Genomic DNA, 13344 nt, shown 5'->3' with positions numbered 1-13344 from the left:
ATAGAACTGCCCCATAGGGTTTCCAAGGCTGTAAATCTTTACAGAAGCAGACTGCCACATCTTTCTCCCATGGAGCAGCTGATGGGTTCCAACCACTGACCTTTCAGTTAGCAGCACTTAACCACTGCACCACCGGGGCTCTTTGGTAGTCCCTGCAACAGCCCACAATCACCCAGGAGCTTTTCTTGGTTCCCAGGTGACAGCTCAGGTACAAGGGAACAAGACATAAGGGAAAAGTGGGGTTCACCTTGGCTTAAAAGCATGATGTCCCAAGGGAGCCAAGACCTTTTTTTTCTTCCTTTTTTTAGTAGTTTATTTCTGTTATTGAGAATATAGACAGCAGAACATACACCAGTTCAACAATTTCTACACCCACAATTCAGTGACATTGATTACATTCTCCAAGTTGTGCAACCATTCTCATCTTCCTTTTCTGAGTTGCTCCTCCTCCATTAACATAAATTCACTGCCCCTGAGGTTCCTCTCTAATCTTTCTAGTTGCTATTTTAAGTTTGATCCCATATAGATTGTTCTTAGAAGTGCACGATGCTCAAGGCAGATGTTCTTTACTAGTTAAACTATTGTTTGGTTTTAAAAAGAGCTCGGGGGTAATTTTGTTGTAAGGTTTAAAGATTATCTCAATGCCATAGTTTCAGGGATTCATCCAGCCTCCACGGAGACCCATATCTCTTATAACAACGCTGTCAGCAGTTCCCAGGGCCCCTGCCTAATTGAAAGTCATTATATTCAGGAGCCTAAAGGTGTGGTTTTTAGCAAGCGTTTATAGTTCATATGTACTGGAAGTTCAGATGATTTACAACTAGGAGTTATTTTAACATAAGCAGTGTTGCCTTGAAACAGGTGACATTCCATTTTTATCTGGTTTCCAGAGAAACCGAACTAGAAAGGTGGTAACCAAAGTCAAATTTCCATGCAGGAGGGGAAAGAGTTAACCTTTTACTCACAGTGCCCTAACCTCTGAGGTCAGAATTGAATGTTCTTCCATGTGAAGAGTATAGAACTGGGAATCAGAAGTCCTAGTCCTAGTCCTACCTTAGAAATAATTACAATTATAATAATGATAAACATGTACTCAAGAGTTACTCTGTGCCGGGCGCTGTTCTAACCATTTTACATACACTAACTTATTTTGGACTCCTAATAACTTTGTCAGGTAGGTACTCTCATTATCAAGTCCATTTTTAAGAAGAGAAAACTGAGGCATTGAGAAGTTAATCATCTTTCCCTGGATCACATAGCTAGTAGGTGTGTTATGTATTGAATTTTGTCCCCTAAAAAATATGTGTTGTAAATCCTAACCCTTGGCCCCTATATCTGTGGCCATAATCCCATTGGGGAATGGGTTTTGTTACGTTAACGAGACAGGATTAGTGTAGGGTGTATCTTAAGTTCATCTCTTTTGAGATATAAAAGAGATTAAGCACACAAGTGAGAGAAGCAGAGATGGGGGAAAAGAGATGCCAAGCCACATGAAGATAGTCCAGGAGCAGAAGCTCAGAGACAAGGACCTTCCTCCACACCAAACAGAGAGAGAGCCTTCCCCTAGAGCTGGCGCCCTGAATTCACACTTCTAGCCCCTCCTAAGCTGTGGGAAAATTAATTTGTTTGTTAAAGCCAGGGGGTCGGGGGGAAGAATGTTATTTAAGAAAAAACAAACCAAAAAAATCTCAACTTTGGAAATTGTTTCACAAAGCCAAGTCTTCTAATAATGTTGTTGGGTGCCATCAAGTCAATTTTTGATTCATGGTGACCCCGTGTGACACAGTAGAACTGCCCCTTAGGATTTTCTAAGCTATAACCTTTACCGGAGCAGATCGCCAGGTCTTTCTCCGACAGAGCCACTGGGTGGGTTCAAAACGCCAAACTCTCATTTAACACCTGAGCTCTTAGCCATTGTGCCACCAGGGCTCCTTCATAGTGACCTAGAGCCATCAGAAAACTGGAACTGGCCTCAGGCAGGCCTGGTGCCCACGTGAGAGACCCCTCCATTGATTCAACAGTCCAGCAGCCCCTGTGCTGAGAAGGCCCTTGTGGTGGGACTGGGGGACAGAGACCCCATAGCACCAGCTTCAGTGCCCACCCTCGACACCATGACAGGGAGGGGACATTGACTGCAGTGCTGAGGAGCATCAGGAGGAAAAAGACAAATGCTTTCAAGGGATAACAGAAGAGTTTGGCCTCCACTTGGGCCTGAATCCAGGAAAGGACTGGGCATTTTCCTGGAACCCTTTGCCCCTTCCCCAACCGTGGCCCCTTTCCACCTGTCAGCCACTCTCTACTCTGTCTCCACTGTCCCGGCCGTTTGCCCTCAGCAGGAGTGTTGGCAGCACTCGTGTCAGCATCTCTGTAGAGCTCCCTGAGCTCTTTCTCTGGGATGTGGCACTGGTGGGCCAAGTGGATACACTGTCCCTGCCCTCGTGCCAGGTGCCAGCCCCTTCTCAGGAAGAGCCCAAAGGTGCCTCACCCTTCCTGGATCTTAGAAGCAAAGCACAAAACATGGAAAGCCCTCTTGCGTAGGAGAGTCCAGACTCTCCTCCCCTTGTCCCTCAGCTTTTTGCAGCCTCCTGACCCTAATATTTAACTTCAAATCATTGGATCTGGCCTTACCACATTCCAGGGAAGCTCTACTGCCTTGAACTTTCAACCCAGGAACAATCACAGCCAGGCAGCAGAGCCGTGTATTTGTGCCTCCGATACCAAAACAAAAAAACCAAACCAAAGCCAGTGCAAATGCTCACAGAGGCCAGCTGCCAAAAGGTACCCAGTGTACAGATCCTGGGCCAGAGCCACTCAAACATCAGACACCCTGTGGGGGGCTGGGGCTGGCCTCTGAAAGGGTGGTCAGTGGAATGCAAAGGGAGGACTCATGCCTGAGGAAATGCTGACTCAGCTCAAGACTGAGGCTGCAGTGACACGGGTCCCCGGGTCATGAAAGTTATGTCCACAAAACTCCGGAGAGTTCGCTTTTCTCTGGCATCCCTGTCCCTCCGCCTCTTGGCCAGAAGCCCAGGCAGACATCCATCCCTAATGTTTCAGAGACTGTGGCCCTGTGGGCCACCAAGTGGACACTGGTGAGGAGCAGTGACTGTCTATTCTCCAGTAAACACAAGAGGCGCTTCCACCACAACCCTCTGCCTCACCTTTGGGCCCCACCTCGCATTCACAAAGGAAAGCCTGGTGGCATAGTGTTTAAGAGCTACTACACCTAACCAAAAAGTCAGCAGTTCAAATCCACCAGGTGCTCCTAGGAAACCCTATGGGGCAGTTCTACTCTGTCCTATGCAGTCTATATGAGTTGAAATCAACTCGACGGCAAAAGTTTTTTCTGTTTTTCTCAAAGGCCAAATGAGATTTATGCCAAAAGCAAAGAAGTTTCCTAAATAAACTGAATGCTTCAAAGGCCAGCATAGCAGGGGCGGGGGCTTGGGGACCATGGTTTCAGGGGATATCTAAGTCAATTGGCATAATAAAATCTATTAAGAAAACATTCTGCATCCCACTTCGGAGAATGGCATCTGGGGTCTTCAGTGCTAGCAAGTGACTATCTAAGATGCATCAATTGGTCTCAACCCACCTGGAGCAAAGAAGAATGAAGAACATCAAGGATACAAGGTAATTTACAAGCCCAAGAGACAGACAGGGCCTCATAAACCAGAGACTACATCAGCCTGAGACCAGAAGAACTAGATGGTGCCTGGCTACAACCGATGACAGCCCTGACGGAACACAACAGAGAACCCCTGAGGGAGCAGGAGAGCAGTGGGATGCAGACCCCAAATTCTCATAAAAAGACCAGACTTAATGGTCTGACTGAGATTAGAAGGACACCAGTAGTCATGGCCCCCAGACCTTCTATTAGCTCAGGACAGGAACCATTCCCAAAGCCAACTCTTCAGACAGGGATTGGACGGGACAATGGGATACAAAAAGATGCTGGTGAAGAATGAGCTTCTTGGATCAAGTAGACACTTGAGACTATGTTGGCATCTCCTATCTGGAGGGGAGATGAGAGGGAAGAGGGGGTTAGAAGCTGGCAGAATGGACATGAAAAGAGAGTGGAGGGAAGGAGCGGGCTGTCTCATTAGGGGGAGAGCAGTTAGGAGTATATAGCAAGGTGGTGGTGTAACGGTTAAGTGCTACAGCTGCTAACCAAAGGGTCGGCAGTTTGAATCTGCCAGGCGCTCCTTGGAAACTCTATGGGGCAGTTCTACTCTGTCCTATAGGGTCGCTATGAGTTGGAATCAACGGCACTGGGTTTGGTTTGGTTTATATAAATTTTTGTATGAGAGACTGACTTCATTTGTAAACTTTCACTTAAAGCACAATAAAAAAAAAAAAAAAGATTAGGGCGGGATTGTAACATCACCCTTACTCAGGTCACCTCCCTGATCAAATGTAAAAGGAGTTTCCCCGGGGTGTGGCCTGCACCCACGTTTCTACCTCAGGCCCTAAGGGAAAAAAATTCAGTAATACCTTCATAATGGCTGCCCACAAGAAAGGCAGCGTTCTCTACACTGTCAGTCTTCAGAGATAAAAGGAAAGAGAACCAAGCAGAGAGCTGGGGACCTCATACCCCCAAGAAAGCAGCACCAGGAGCGCAGCATGTCCTTTGGACCCGGGGTCCCGGCGCCTGAGAAGCTCCTTGACCAGGGGAAGATTGAGGACAAGGATCTTCCTCCAGAGCTGACAGAGAAAGGCTTCCCCTGGAGCTGACACCCTGAATTTGGATTTGTAACCTACTAGACTATGAGAGAATAAATTTCTCTTTGTTAAAGCCATTCAAAAAAAAAAAAAAAAAAATGAGGTTTGTGAATAAGGTCAGAGACACCAAGCGAGAGAACTGAAAAGGGCTGCTTACCACACGCACTCCGGTCGGTCGCTGCCCGAGCTCCCCACAGGGCCCATCAGTACTGTTACCAAGCCCGAGGAACGCAGATAACCCAGCTGGGTCACGATGCATTTCTGTAGTTAAAATGTTTTATAAATTTATTCGGTACTTAAAATGAAAAGCAATTTTTACCCCCACAAAAAAAGCTGAACTGGTGTTCGGCTCACAGAAAGTTGTCAAAGATCCCAGAGCAAATGTAGTAGAATGGTTTAAAGAAATTTCCGGTAAGAGTGCAGGAAGTTTTGGCACTTAAGCCAGGTTGGGAAATTTCCTGCAGAACAGCTGCCGATAGCAAGGCCTCTGGATCCGGAGGAGGATGCCTTGATACGTTCACACGTGTCCCCCGTCAGAGTACTCTCCTGGCCAGCTGTCTTTTTTCTGCATGATTCACATGACTTCACAGTCTCGGGAGTTGAGTCTCAAAAGAGCTATGGTCTCAGTTGTATGGGTGCTGTGAGAGAAGTTCAGGGCTGGCAGAGTCAAGAAAGGCATGAAGGAGAAGAAGAGTGCACTTGTGCTGGGGGCTGGGGGAGAAGCCTGAGGAGCCATCATTCTGCAGTTCTCAGAGCTGCGGGTGCAGAGATGAGTCAGAGCTGGGGGCGGCTGACAGGGCAGGGTGGCAGGTGCCACAAGAGCAGGAGAAATGTGAGGGCTCTCTGTCTCCTGGGCCCCAGCACCTGGTGTGATGTCTTGCACCCTCAGAAGATCAAGGAATACAGTTCAGCTGAACTCAAGGAGAGGGGACTGAAAGATGGCATCCCCTGAGGAGGAGGGGGAAGGAAATTAGTGCAGTCCATCTTTTAGCTCCTTTGTATCCAGGATATTCACTCCTATCTGGTCCAATAATAACCAAACCAGAGGAGCCTCTCTAGTCTTCCAGGGTGACTCTTCCCTTAAATAAGTCCAGCCCTCATCCTGCCAGTCTGCGGGCTGTCAGGGGACCACCGTCCCCCAACAAAGAGTGCCCAGGTTCTATGGTCTCCTCCCCCTTCAGACCAGCACTGCAGGCTCTCCCCAGTCACCTCCACCCGCCTTTTGAAGCTGCTGCCCCCAAAGCACAACTAACACAAGGCTGGGGAGGGAAGACAGGAAAGGAAAACTTAATCCTGGGCCTCAGATGTCACTGCACCCCCTGGGCCTTGACCAGGCCCTTCTGGAGGCCCCTGCTGACTGGCACTCCCCAAAGCCTCACAGGCTGGCGCTCTTCCGTGCCCCCACACCAAGGTCTCCTTTCACAAGTTCTGCACCCACGTTTCTACCTCAGGCCCCAAGGGAAAAAAATACAGTAATACCTTCATAATGGCTGCCCACAAGAAAGGCAGCCTTCTCTACACTGTCAGCCACCGCCTTCCTGGTGTGAAGCATCTGCCTCTGGACTCCACACCCCACCCCCAGTCAGGACTTCCAGGCAGTGTGGGAAAGTGCGGATCTTACATCTGCATAATGAAAAGCACCTGTCAAAGGGTCTTCCCCAAGAAGAGATTCCTGCATTAATTAAGGCTTGTGTGTCACCCATGTCTTGGTCCCTGTCAAACTGCAGGTGACAACCCTGTCCTTCAAAAGAGATGGCAATGCTTGACCTATTCCCCAGGGGTCTTCTGGACAGCAACCTCTGTCCCAGGAACAGAGAAGGGCCTCGTGCCAGGGGAGCCCTGGAACCAGCCTTATGCATTCTGACCCATCCTGAGGCAGCTGGGCTCCTCAGTGCCAGGGGAGCTGGGATTGGTAATCAAAGGAGAGCTGGGGGCTTTCGACTGGGCAGCGGGCCAAGAGAGAGGAGTGGCCTGGAGAGACATGGCAAAGGGAGGACGGACGTCTGTCTTCAGCCACGGGATTCTAGGACCCGCCTAGAGGGAGCCCCGTGGCCAAGCTGTGTGGACTGTGGGTGGGTAGCTGTAGCTGCTGGGGCTGGGTGAGAGGTGGGGGGATGGAGGAGGAGTTTTCCTTGGGACCTTCCCCATCCTGCCTGCCTGAGGCCAGCCAAGAAGGCATTGTTGCCAGGAGTGAGATCACAGTGGCAGCGAGCAGGCCCCGCCCACTTCCTCAGCCTTGCTTCTCCCTGCCCCCCTGCAGAGCTTGAGGTGGGGAGCTCAGGGCTGCCGCTTCCTCAGGAGCCATCAGGACATGAAGGTCACAGGCCTCCCCTTTTCTTCTACTCCTGTTGGCCCTGAATGCCCCCACCCCAGCCGTGGTGGCCCCCAGGTCCTGACTGCCTCAAGGATCCTATCTGAAAAGATGCAGGCTGGTGGGACCTACCACACAAGCCAGAGGCTGGGTGTGTGGGGGTGAGTGGTAGGGGTGTAGCGAGGGTAATGAGCACCCAGAAGCGATCTCTAAGTTGTGACCCCTGCCCAATTTCAAGATGAATAGATGTTGATAGTGGCAATGCCACAGCAGAAACGCCTTCCCCCTTCTTGTCTAGCTGCCTTGGTCAGGCGCCTTTCATATTTGTGGCGCCTCAGAATGTCCAAGACTCGCCTGGCGCCCCCTTGGACTTGAGCCAGGGGCAAATTTCCCCCTCTAGCCCCCCCGCCCCCCGCCTCTGGTGAGCGGAGGGCCATGTGTGCACATACAGGCACAGCTCAGGAGTGAGGCCCACAGCATGCGGGAGGGCAAGAGCCCCAGCTCCAACCCTCTCTCTGCTCTGCCTCCCTTCTGCTCCCTGGGCCCAAAATGGAGGACTCAGTCTAGACTGTTGTTGGGTGCTGTTGAGTCAATTCCAACTCATAGCGACTCCATGTGACAGAGTAGAACTGCCCCATATGGTCTTCTTGGCTGTAATCTTTATGAAAGCAGATTGCCAGGTGTTTCTCCTATGGGAGCTGACTAGGAGTTCTTAAAACAGGGTCCCTGAACCTCCTACAATTGTATGTGTATGTGCATGAGGCTGTTTTTTGTGGGAAGGGGCCATCCCTTTCACCAGTATGCCAAAAGCATGAGAGTTTTGCTCTAGGGCCCTCTGCTCAGGCCCTGACTCTCGTTTCAGAGCCTCTGCTGGGCTCAGGCTGGGCCGCAGACAAGTCAGGCAGAAGCAACAATGGGGCCTCCGGCCAGTCCTCCCCCAGGAGCAGGCTTAAGGCCTCCTTTCCAAGAGGCCCTCTTTAAAAAGTTTCTTTGGTGTGTGGAGGCAGAAATCACCTTCTGGTGGGCAGCAAACACAGAGGACACCTAGGTGGGCGAGCCTGTGGAGAGGGGCAGGTTGGGGAGGGAAAACCAGATCTATGGGGCTGCTGAAAGAATACCAGTGGGGCCCTCAGAGACCTGAGTCTGTTCCCCTCCACCTCTAGCTCTTTGGGCATAAGGCCTCCCCTATGGGCCTCAGTCTTCCCTTCTGTGGAATGGAGGGGTGAGGCCACATGCTGTTTGCTGGTGCAACCCTGCGTTGACTCTCCTCTTTCCTGTCCTAGGCCTCGGGTAGGTGGCCAGCCCCTTCTTGCTGGCCCTCTACTTTCCCCCTCTCTCCATGGCCCTGCCCAGCCCCTACCAATCCTTGAGCCTCCCAGGAGCCTTGGCACCCCCTGAGCCCCTCTGGGAGGCTCCAGGCCCAGCTGAGAGGCCAGGGCCCTGGAAGGAGCAGCCAGCGGTGAGGAATCACAAAATGCCTTCTGAGGGAGACCCCTCCAGAGACCCCCAGGAAGAGACCATGGAAGCACAGGTGCCAGAGCTTCCCATAAGGGCCCTGGGTGAGCTGCCCCTACAGGCGCTGCCCATAGAGGAGCCCCTGGCTGAGGATGCAGACCCTGAGGTGGCCCCCACCATGCACACTCTCTATGTGGGCCACCTGAACCCCCAGTTCTCCGTGCCAGTACTCACCTGCCTGCTGCGAGACACCTTGGAGCGGCTCGAAGTGCCTGTGGCGCGGGAGCACATTGAGGTGGTGAGGCGGCCGCGGAAGGCCTATGCAGTGGTGCAGGTGGCCACCCCAAAGGCCACCCTGGCCTCGCTCCCCTCGCGCCTGCAGGTAGCCTCAGAGGAACACCTGATCCTCAAGGAGCTGGCGGCCCGGGGGAAGGTGCTGGTGGTGAGTGAGGGCCAGAAGCCCTCCCACCGCAGCAAGGTAAGTGGGCTTTCCCCAGGCCACCAAGCCCATGAGCCCCAAAGCCTCACCCAGGGGAGAGGCCTGGGTACAAATGGCCTATGCTGGGTGGAAGTGGAGGGGTGTCGTGTTGGAGCTGGGGACACATCTGCAAAGTTGGGGGCCTGAAGCTGGGGGGGCAGGCATCCCGCAGAGGGTCGCTGACCCTCACGGTTTGCCTACAGTCTTGAAGCACATGTGAAGTGGCCCTTCTTGTGAAAGGCCAAAGTGTTGGGGACTCCTCCCTGGGTCCCTTTGCATCCCTCCCTCTGGGCCTGGGCACACAGAGGTCCTGATTTTCTCCTTGGCCCACCTCACTCATTCAGTTGACAAACACAGTGCTTGCCTGTCCCTGGAGGTAAGGCAGAGGTTAAAGGTGGGGTCCTGCCCTCCAGAGGGAGCCCTCATCTGTGAGCAGAGCCAGCCAGCCAGGTGGCTGCCTCGAGCTGGGGGAGGAGAGTGGAGGCTCCGCACTGCCCTCCTGAGACAGATTCACAGGGGAAGTGAAATCGAAGCTGGGTCTCAGGGAGTTTGACAGGCAGGCCCTCGGCGAGGAAGGACAGTCCAGAGGGACACTGCATGTGCAAATGAACAACGGGTTTGCAGAAGGGCAAGCCATTTGGCGTCCCTGGAGCTCAGGCGGAAGGCGGCAGGGGGCACTGAGGAACACAGCTGGCACCAGGTGGGGCAGGCAGGGCTGTGAGATCAAGAGAGAGCAGGGCTGAAAGGCCAGCTTTTGGGGGGCCAGGAGGGGATAGACAACTCGCTGTGGTTGTGGTGGGTCACTCTGAGACAGGTGATCTTGGTTTTCCCTTTTGGGGCGCCAAAAATGCCATGGAGTTTAAACTGTTACAGAACTAAACAGACCTGCATGCCTAATATCCCGTTTGCATGAGTTTTATGTTTCTAGGGGTGATCTCGGGTAGCTGCAGGGCTGGTGTGGATGTGGCCCTCATCTCCATGGCCAGCCCTTGCTGGGCTCCCAGCCCTGTAAGCCGGTTAGGGAGGCCAGCAGGCAGCCAGAATCCATGGAATGGCTGTAGAGGGGTCAGACTTGCTCTGACTTGTATTTGGGGTCAGTGGGGAGGATGATAGATTGGGGTGAAAGAGCCCAGAGGCAGGGAGACCCATGAGGGGCTGACACGGTCATCCAGGGGCCAATTGATGAGGCCCAGACTAGGGAAGTGGCCATGAGGACACACATGGCACAGAGTCCTGGAACACACAGATGAGAGCCCAGGGAGGGGACTTGGAAGGGGCAGAGGAAGGGAGAGATTCAGGAGGACCTGTCAATAGTCAGGAAAGCGATGGGCAAGAGTTTCAGGGAGATTAGGAAGGGGTGGGGTCTCTGTGGCCCCTCTCAATTCAGGAACCTCAGGGTGCTAATAAGGCACTTCTGAAACGATCTGGTCCTGGGCCTCCGACGTCTATCTGAAACCCAAGTGGGAAAAGATTGATCCACAGGCGTTCCAGCTCCCAGCTCCCACCATCACCCAGTAGTAGAGGGCCAGCTGGGCAGAGGAAGGAGCAGCGGCTAGTTTGAGCCCTTGACCTAGCTGATGGCTCCGGGCTCCCCATAGGTTTCCAGCATTGGCTGGCAGGAGGGGTGTCCTGAATTAGATACCTAGGCCAGGTAGCCGCAGGAAGAGGCCCATGTGAGGCCTGGCCCCGGGAGGGGGTGCACGTGGGGGCTCTAGCACTCTGGCCCTCACACTACCCAGGCAGGGGCTCTGACTCTCCACCACACCCGCTCTTGATTCCCCCCTCCCTCCCGCAGGAAGAAGACTGTGGCCTGAGCCGGGGCCCCAGCCTTGGCGCCAGCCCGGACCGTAGTGGGAGGTCGTTGGTCCCACCCGCAGAGACCCCGCCCAGCCTGGCCTGGGTCTCTCGGGGACCACGCATCCACCACCGCCAGCCCAGCGGCGCGCGCTCCGACAGCGCCATCGTGCGCCAGGAGATACTGGGCCAGGAGCGGCTCTTCCAGGGAGCTTTCCTGGGCAGCGAGACGCGCAACGTGGAATTCAAGCGCGGCGGCGGCGAGTACCTGAGCCTGGCGTTCAAGCACCACGTGCGGCGCTACGTGTGCGCCTTCCTCAACAGCGAGGGCGGCAACCTGTTCGTGGGCGTCGAGGACAGCGGCCTGGTGCAGGGCATCCGCTGCAGCCACCACGACGAGGACCGAGTGCGCCTGCTGGTGGACTCCATCCTGCAGGGCTTCAAGCCCCAGGTCTTCCCGGACGCCTATGACCTCACTTTCATCCCCGTGATCAGCGCCTCCGCCCTCAGCGTCCCCCTCAAGGTGAGCCTGCGGGAAAGCAAGGTTTCTGGGTCTTAGCTTTGTCATCTGTCATCACTTAACTAATGATGGAGATCATCTACTCTGCTAAGCCCGGAGCTGAGCAATGGCTGGCCCAGGAGGGCGGCGAAGGGGAGCTGGGGGAAGAAGGACTGGAGAAGAGGCCGGAAGGAACCCTGCCCCCCAACCCACCGGGCTCCCTAAGGAGCCAGTGAGCAAGGCGGCAGCCACTTAGGCGGGATTTGGGGCTGCAAACTGTCGAGTAACCCACTCGAAAGTGCTGCTGTTGCCCTCAACAAGGTGATCCGCCTGCGCGTGCACGCGCCCAAGGCCCAGAGCGAGCCGCAGCTCTATGAGACCGACCAGGGGGAGGTGTTCCTGCGGCGCGACGGGAGCATCCAGGGCCCGCTGTCCGGCAGCGCCATCCAGGAGTGGTGCAGGCAGGTAACGAGGCCGGGAGCTGAGGGTAGATGGGAGCCGTGCTGACCGCAGGCTCATCAGCCGCCCGCTGAGCAGTCCCCAGCAAGCTGCTGCTTCCCTTGGTGCTCCATCACCCACCCAGTAAGGGGGAGGGGGCGGATAGAGATAACCCACTACATCCTATAGTCCCACCGTCCCGTGCCTGGGGTGCGGGCGAAGCCCTGAGCACTCTCAAAAACCTCTGTGCCACCTTCCCTGGTGCCTGGAATACCTCTCCACCTTGGCTTGGCGGTTACAGCATTCAATCCTTGAGTGGCTGGCGGGGGGGGGGGGGGTGCTGGACTATTTTGAAGTTACAAGAAAAGTGGAAGATTGGGTGATGCTTCGTAGGGAAAGCATGTGAAAGAGGTGGCAGGTCCCAAGGAAAGGCCTCTTCAAGAAGGAAACATCAGAGATGGGCAAGGGGTTGACAGGGAGTGAAAAGAGGACCAGACCACGGGGTAGTCAGCCTGTCCCTGCCCCTGGTACTTGGTGAGGCTATAGAGGATGGGTCCACCCCAGGGTCTGGGATGCTGACAGGACCCTCACATCAGGCAGGCTCCCTCAATACCCCAGAGCCAACTTGGTCGGTGGCATGGCCAGGGGACCTAGCTTCCCCACCTAAGAGTGCCAACATGTTGCCCAGTGGCTGTGAGCAGGGCCCATCAGGCCTGAGAGGTCAGCTTGGACATCTGCTTCTCCTGTGTCCCTTCAGAAATGGACTGCAGAACTGGGCAAGCTGGAGGAGAAGGTGAAGGTGTTGACGGTAGAGAAGGAGCAGCTCCAGCAGCAGCTGAAGCAGCACTGGCTGGCCTCCTGCACCTGCTGTGTCCTGTGAGGCAGGCGAGCCAGGGCGGGCGGGTCCTGTGCTCAGCACAGGAGAGGTGCAGCACTTCGTACCTGCACCTGAGTCCTGCCAACAGACACCGCCATCTGGGCTGACCAGGGAGGCAGGGCTGCTCAGAGGTAGCCGGGAGGGCTCTGCTTCCTCTCCTCCAGCAGCCCTGCACACGGGGGGGCCTGAACTAGCCCCAGGGGGCTTCAGTCTTGAGCAGACCCAGATTTGGGTGGCTAAGAAATTGCTCTTAGCATGATCCCCACAGAACCTTCACTTTCAGAAAGAACTTGGCTACCCTAGGACTAAGCTGTATGGGACTGTCCCTCTCCCTAAAACGCTGATTTTGACCACGCTGGAATCTGGGACTCCGGTTGGCTAGAAGAGACTATCAAGGAATCTGGCACCTTCTGCAGAAAGCAAGGTACATTCAGTAACTGTGGTTACAGGGCAAACAAGCCACCCTGCAGCCCTCATCCCTGGCTTGCTGGAACTTGTGACTGGCAATGCTCCTTAATAAATCACATGTACCTGGGGTGAGGATGGTTCTTTCTAGGATGTTCGGCCAGCCTGTTAGGGGCAGCTAGGTCATGAGCCCCTGTGTGCAGAGGGCAGCGCCAGTCCTGGCTCCAACCACACAGAGCAGTCGGGCTCCAGTTCGGTTCTGCCTTAAAGACTGGGTGCCTTGGGGCACATTGCTATGCCTCTTTGCTTCAGTTTCCTCACCTGTAAGACAGGGATAATGTCTACCTCAAAGAGTGGTCGTGGTT

General features: G+C 54.3%; 1 protein-coding gene and 1 long non-coding RNA gene across 3 annotated transcripts in view; one reads left to right on the top strand and one right to left on the bottom strand.

The window, feature by feature from the left end:
* The window catches only part of LOC126072964 (uncharacterized), a 169666-nt gene extending 163433 nt beyond the window's left edge, over positions 1–6233 (bottom strand). The window contains exons 1-2 of one of the 2 annotated variants that reach the window (XR_007516615.1): positions 6202–6233; positions 4880–4983 (exon numbers count right to left, since the gene is read on the bottom strand). This is a non-coding gene — a long non-coding RNA (uncharacterized LOC126072964). Of the gene's footprint in view, positions 1–4879; positions 5036–6201 lie in introns of those variants that run through there. The other variant, XR_007516616.1, reaches the window with a different exon arrangement.
* Positions 6234–7221: 988 nt separating this feature from the next.
* SLFNL1 (schlafen like 1) lies at positions 7222–12577 on the top strand. The gene is made up of 6 exons (XM_049875943.1): positions 7222–7249; positions 8560–8966; positions 10622–10633; positions 10762–11283; positions 11581–11724; positions 12455–12577. The coding sequence occupies exons 1-6, from the start codon at positions 7222–7224 to the stop codon at positions 12575–12577; spliced, it is 1236 nt and encodes a 411-aa protein (XP_049731900.1).
* Positions 12578–13344: the final 767 nt, after the last annotated feature.

This window comes from Elephas maximus, chromosome 3, assembly GCF_024166365.1.
Source record: "Elephas maximus indicus isolate mEleMax1 chromosome 3, mEleMax1 primary haplotype, whole genome shotgun sequence".
Taxonomy (NCBI): Eukaryota; Metazoa; Chordata; class Mammalia; order Proboscidea; family Elephantidae; genus Elephas; species Elephas maximus.
Note: the sequence above shows the minus strand (reverse complement) of the source record. Positions and strands in the feature narration are given on the sequence as shown.

Excerpts from the sequence above, each read along its gene's own strand:
- SLFNL1 (XM_049875943.1), top strand. The coding sequence starts at position 7,222 with ATGAGCACCCAGAAGCGATCTCTAAGTT. Across the intron at positions 11,284-11,580 it reads CCCTCAGCGTCCCCCTCAAG|GTGATCCGCCTGCGCGTGCA; the intron begins GTGAGCCTGCGG and ends GCCCTCAACAAG. Across the intron at positions 11,725-12,454 it reads TCCAGGAGTGGTGCAGGCAG|AAATGGACTGCAGAACTGGG; the intron begins GTAACGAGGCCG and ends GTGTCCCTTCAG.